The 6,515-nt window shown below is 44.7% G+C and overlaps 1 protein-coding gene across 2 annotated transcripts in view; it reads right to left on the bottom strand.

Annotated features, from left to right (window-relative positions):
• Positions 1–1,041: 1,041 nt before the first annotated feature.
• CSF1R (colony stimulating factor 1 receptor) overlaps positions 1,042–6,515 on the bottom strand; it is a 31,120-nt gene continuing 25,646 nt past the window's right edge. For both annotated transcript variants that reach the window (XM_077825097.1, XM_077825098.1), the window contains exons 17-21: positions 5,522–5,644; positions 5,002–5,113; positions 4,557–4,656; positions 3,611–3,716; positions 1,042–2,587 (exon numbers count right to left, since the gene is read on the bottom strand). In XM_077825097.1, the coding sequence (XP_077681223.1) occupies positions 2,456–2,587; positions 3,611–3,716; positions 4,557–4,656; positions 5,002–5,113; positions 5,522–5,644 (573 nt within the window). In that variant the 3' untranslated portion in view covers positions 1,042–2,455. The remainder of the gene's footprint in view (positions 2,588–3,610; positions 3,717–4,556; positions 4,657–5,001; positions 5,114–5,521; positions 5,645–6,515) is intronic.

Genomic DNA, 6,515 nt, shown 5'->3' with positions numbered 1-6,515 from the left:
GAAAGAAGGCAGCCCCTGAGATAAAGAATTAATCCTGGTGTCTAACTGTAAAACAAATGTCAGAGTCAAATGTTCCCCCTTCCCCAGCATTTCAGATGTTCATGTGGGAGATTATGCATCATCGAGCTGCTCTTCTGGGGTGAACACAATATTTAAAAATAAATAACCTTTTGGAGATATACTGATGTCTGCTTATCTTCATGGTGCAAGAAGCGCAGAATGAAGTCTAGATTTTGGTTCACTGTACAACAGGTCCAATTCATTCATTTGTGTAACTCCACTGACTCAGTTACACAAGGGTTGAATTAGCATTGGAGCACTCCCATATAGCTAAGATACAGCATTGAAAAGGAGGGGTTGATACAAGCTTATAGTTCTACAATTACTTGTACTGTTCTGATAATGAAAAAGTTTGTAGGAGGGAAATTGAGCAGATGACATCTCACCAGTAAGCCTCTCCCTCAGTGCTGATGTGGGTCTTTTAAATCATTTCACTTTCATCTTCAGCTTTTTGCTGTTTCAATTGTGCATTGGTGTGGAACAGACTCTGAAGGAGGCAGCAGAGGTAAAGAGGCACTTTCTCCCTTCATATGCCAACCTATCCTGTTCAACCAGGCATCCACTCTACCCAGTGTGTGGCACAGGCGAATACCATAATTTCATCTATTTTCTTCCCAAAAGTGTTTTAACCTATGAATGAAAATATCCTGCAGTTGCACCCCTCCTCCTTCCATTACTTTACTTCTCCCAATAACAGATAAGCACCTCGGCTCAAAAGAAGCTTGCCATTAACAAGTTTGTCAGCTTGTGATCAAGTCAACATTCCAACAACTGGAAAAAAGGGGTTAGTTAGCTACCTAAATAATTATCAGAGCAAATCAGTAGGGTCTAGAGTGACTGGCTAGGCTTTGCCCTTTCTCTGACACCTGAAGGGAAGGGGAGGAAAGACTCCTATGAGGTTCTCTGGAGAAGAAAAAATGGACAACATTGCTGTGTTAATCATGTTAATTATATTTTCATCATTATAATGCTAAGTGGAAATACATTAGCTTGTATTTAGTTAGTGGAAAGGAATAATTTATCTTCAACATAGGATTAAACCATGTAGTTTAAACATGTAAGTGTAAAGTTTAATTAAAAACGGCCCACAAAGTAATGGATAGTAGTAGTCTGATAAAGATCAAATTATATAGCTGCTATTGTACAGTAACAGTTGCCTAAGCCAAGTCAGTGTATATACCCTGTCATATAATATATTTTGGCAATGCAGTCGGGTAAGGCTAACATTCATTACAGACTCCCTGACCAGAAGTCTTACACTAATATAGACTAGGCTGCTGTGTAGAATTAGTAACCCTGAGTAAAAGAATTAAAGATTTAGAAAAGCTTCCTGGGAAGGCCCCAGGGCCTTAGCTTATAAAAAAATGATCTTGTATAACATTATCAATATCTACTTTAAAACATTCCCACAATGGTTTTGGTACCGGCAGTAGTTGCTGAGTTGCTACATTAATTGTTCAGTAATTCAAACATACAGTATTTTGTGTGTGTGTGTGTGTGTGTGTGTGTGTGTGTGTGATGTTGAGCTGTTTCCAGGGTTCCTTGATGGGGATTTACATTCCATGACTCTTTTAAAGAGAGCATGGTCATACTTCATATTTCACCTGAGGACATTCACCCTTTGGAGTAGTCATGGTTCAAAGGGACTCTTCTCTCAAAGTTTGTAATGCTGAGTGTCACATCAGCAGCCGTTTGAGTGAAGTGAGATGCAGAATCCTCACCTGCACTTGGCTGGGATGTGGGGTCTGCCACATATTTAATGCTAGAGAGAAGCTTTTCAGCTATAACTAATATTCTGTAACGTGAGGCGAGGGAGGGAGAGTAGTGAAGAAAAAGGCAGGGCTGTCTAGGAGTTAAAGCGGCTCACTTTGAAGCTCTTGTGCCTCCAGACATATACTCACATACAGAAACCCAAGGATTGCATTATAGGTGCACAGCAATACATATCCATGTAGAACAATACATGGTGCATGCATACCAGCCTGCAAAACTGGCCTTTGGAAACTTCTTACAAGTCAAGAGCCAGCCAAGCAAGAACGGCTAGCATGGAGTTAGGAAGTGCTTTGTCAGGACGACTGCATCAGTGGGCCTGTATGTTACCAGTGTTGGTGAGAGACTCTAAGGGGATCTGATCATCTCCTCATATACATGGATCACATATAACATTCCTGGTGACTTTGAGCTATGCTTCAACACAACTGTAGGGACCACGCATGAGTCTTGGCTCTTAGCTCCTCTAATGATGTCCTTTCAAGTGGGGAGTTCTGTAATTCTTTCACACTTTAGAAAGCACAGAGATGAGACACTGAGCAAGAGGAACCTGCCTTCTAGCCAAGAGAGGGACTAAGTCCTTTGCAAGGATGGGGGAAGATCTATCCAAATTTGACCTTACACATTAACAGAACTGGTAATTGTTGCTCTTCAGAAGAGGCTGACTGCTATCTCCTTGGTCACAGGACTCTTCACAGCAGCCAGAGGGCTCACACACGCTGTCTTCCTCCGAGCTACTGGGGAGGTTTGTATAGTCCTTAAAGTAAGAAAGGGAAAATAAGTTTCAATCCCTTGAGTTTACTTAAACCCAGCTGTGGCCTAGTTCTCCATATCACTTGCCAGACTGAAATGCTGCTGCTTCCACACCCAAGAGACTCATCATTTATATTTGTGGATTTTCTTATCTTTTGGGGGGACATGCTGAACTGCCTTTGATTTCAGTAGGCATTGAATGTACAGGAGCTGGGCACGACCCTTGTGGATAAGGCACTAACTAGACTTCAAGATCCCCCCACGTAATTGGTTAATACAGTATGTGCTCTTGATATTGCGTCTTCTGTGGTATGACTGTAACTTGTGCCATAGCTGGCAAAGCAGAGAGGCCGTGACACTTAGAAGTTCTTGTGCATCTCGAACTATGCACAGTATTAAAAAAAAAAAAAATCACTTCAGCCTTCTAAGCATTTAATTGATTTAAAAGCTGCTACTGGCCAGGCAAGAGTGTGGCATGTTTAAGTGCAGGGGAGCTGCTGTTGATAATCAAGGACCTGCTTAGGTGCCTCCGAGAGAGCAAATCCGTGCTTTCTCCAGGGCCACTTGGATATACCAGGGTACTGTTCATGAGGTATGGCACCCCTTGCCTCACTGCTTCCATGCCACTCCAGGTTAGGAGTGACAGTACAGTTTCTACCACCAGTTGCCTGCGTGAAATGAATGGAGATGTAGATGTGTCCACACCACAGAACATCATGGCTACTGGCAGCCTCAACTGAATCAGTGTGGTGGCTTACCCATTTTCTTAGCACTCACTAGTAGTCCCTAGTGCTGAAATAAATGGATGTCATCAGAAAACCAGTGCTGCCAACGTACCTATGTGAGGGGCGAGTTGGGGGACTGCGTACTCCAGTTCTGTACCTTTCCACCAGCACTAAAAAGTGTTCGTTTTGATTAAAAGATGAGAAGCGACAGATAAGGCAGGGCCCTGGGTCACTGGTGGATGGAAAGGAACATCCTTTCTCTCCTCCCACTTATCTGCACCTGAGTCTCCAAAGAGTCTCACCTTTTCCTTGTTGGCATCCAGTTGCTTTTGAATGAAAAGGCATATTTGGTCAAAGGTGGGCCGTTGGGTGGGTTGCAGATTCCAGCATGCTTGCATGATGCGATACCTGCAGTATCAAACAGCAGTAACAAGTGTTAGCCTCACTTTGAGCAACGGGCATGCTGACATGGCTCAAGGCTCTCCCAGGAAGCTGTAATAGGGTGGACATACTTCATGCCTTGGGTGCATGACCTTTTGGCTTGAGCCAGCCTTCACCCTCTCTGTGCACTTACCTTACATGCTTGTGACGAGTAATTAATAAATATTGGTAAAGTGCTTTTGAGTTCCTCAGGTGGAAGTTGCTCTAGGAGAGAGTACAGACTATTGCTAGAAGCCTAAAGAGCCAGAAGCCACACATTCATGCAGTGCTCTATGGACTGTATATTATAGCTTGCTTCTTTTCTGTGGGTTGCAAGAATTTGTGTTTACACTCCTACCTTCAATTGGTAATGGGATTCATTTGGATAAAAAACCATTTCCTTTAATATTTACAAGGTGGTAAGTGGTGCCATGTCATGGGTGGTTTCTGGAAGGAAACTACAGTCCATTCCCAGAAAGCCCCATCACTGCATGCTCGTATATCCAGCGGAAATATGCCTAGACAATGGCATTACTGCCTGTAGCATTACGTGCCATCTTAAGCAGCAAAATGACAGGCTCTAAGCAGAGCTGGGTCCGAAACAAAATCTCAGACCAAACACTCCCAAAAACTGGGTGCTGTTTAAATTAGGATGGAAACTTTGTGGCTTGAGTGTCTCTCTCTAGCGCTAGAGTAATTAAATCATGAACTTCCCAGCAGAAGAACTCATTGGCCCTCAGTACCCTGAATAACCTAGTGCTAGCTTTTTCACTAGCTGTTGTGCCTGCTTCCTTTGCTACCCATGCATTTCCAAGTGGCTGTACTTACATTTCCATAGGAGCAAAGTCTGGTCTAGCCATCTGATACCCCTGCTTCACCATGCTGTAAAACTTGCTATTCACCAGCATGCCAGGGTATGGGCTTTTACCTGCATCCACAACAGAAAACAAGCTATGGTTTAGAGCAGACGTGATAATGAGAGATCTTGCAATCAAACTCAATATGCAGCATGCCTTTGAGTGGTGCTGCAGGAGTTTGCATGGACTGAGTTTCTTGTGACCAAATAGAACAGTTACTGTGGCAGGTTGCCGATGGTAACAGACACTGACAAGGACCAGTAATTTGTACAGCTGGTGTTAAACAGGTTGCTTTGGTCCTATCTCCCAAAGCCCAGTTTCTCAGTCAGCCCTTCCCCAATCTCTACTTGTTGCCTAAAGACATTTGTGTATCGGTAAGTGATGGAGGTTGAGAATTCTGAAGGATCCTTCCTTACCCAGTGAAAAGATCTCCCAGAGGAGGATGCCGTAGGACCACACGTCGCTTTGCACAGTGTATATGCAGTCAAAAATACTCTCTGGGGCCATCCACTTCACCGGCAGACGGGCCTGCAAGGGCAAAATGCTCCACTCAGGGGATAACTTGCTTACTTGCACTACAATTCTAGTCCTGTTCTCTCCTGCTCCATCCTCCCTGCCTTAAGCACCCTACACCAGCAGTTCTCAAACTCTGGGTTGGGACCCCTGAAGCCCGAGCCCCATCACCTGGGGACAAAGCCTGAGAGCTTCAGCCCTGGGTAATGGGGCTTAGGTTGCAGGCTCCCTGCCTGGGCCTGAAGTGCTTGGGCTTCAGTTCCCCACCACACACAGGGTGGTGGGGCTCGGGCGGGCTCTGGCTTTGGTCCCCCCTCCTAGGGTCATGTAGGAATTTTTGTGGTCAGAAGGGGGTCTCGGTGCGATGAAGTTTGAAAATCCCTGCCCTACACCTCACTTCTGCTAATGCTCCCAGTTACTTACGTTGCCTTTGACAACATAGTTTGAATCATTCATGATGTCCCTCGCCAGCCCGAAGTCACAGATTTTGGCTACTCGTCCGTGGGTCACTAGCACATTCCTTGCTGCCAAGTCCCGGTGGATGCACTGGACAGAACAGATGGCAAAACAGCATCCAAATAAAATACCCTGCTACAGTGATGGAACACTCTCAAAACCTCCTTTCTTCCCTCTAAGAAGGTAATTGCCCGTCCAACAGGTGTGGGGCAGATGAATTCATGAAGCCCTTTGAAAAATACTAGATGTCAGCAATTACAATTGCAGGTGCGCTCTCATATTTTATACATGCCCCTTCCTACAATTTATTATCAACATAAGAACTGCCATATGGAAACAGACCAATGGTCCATCTAGTCCAGTATCCTGTGTCTGACACCGACCAGTACCAGAGCTTCAAGGGGGAGTGTACAGAACAGGGCAATTTGGAGAGATCCACCCATCTCCTCCTGGTTCCTGCAAGTCAGCGGTTTAGGGTTACCCGGAGCATGGGGTTACATTGCTGACTGTCTTGGCTAATAGCCACTGATGGATCTCTCCTCCATAAACTTATTTAAATTCTTTTTTGAACCCAGTTCACTCCACTTCACTTCTGAAATGCTTCATACTACATCCTGGAATCACTCGGCCCTGCCCTCAGGTGCCGTGTTGATGGAGTCTCAGATGTATGGGGGTCTTTGCAGACCATGTCAATGGAGAACACTCAGTACGTTTGCTCTTTTTTAAAATGTATATAACCAGGTTCAGGCAGAAATCTCAACTATCACTTTCTGTTCCTTTTTCCTGGAAAAAAAAGGCTATAGGTGCGGGACCATGCAGAGCCTAAATCTTGACCTAATGTAAAAGCCAAGTGGAAGAGATGTGAAATTGGCACACAACACACACACACACAAAATTCAGTTCAGTAATTCTGCCCTGATCTAGCGAGCTGTGCGCGTGGAGCTGCAAACACTCAAAGGGA

The sequence above is a fragment of the Eretmochelys imbricata genome, chromosome 8 (assembly GCF_965152235.1).
Source record: "Eretmochelys imbricata isolate rEreImb1 chromosome 8, rEreImb1.hap1, whole genome shotgun sequence".
Lineage (NCBI taxonomy): Eukaryota > Metazoa > Chordata > Testudines > Cheloniidae > Eretmochelys > Eretmochelys imbricata.
The sequence above is the reverse complement of the archived record's forward strand: the minus strand, read 5'-3'. Positions and strand labels throughout refer to the sequence as shown.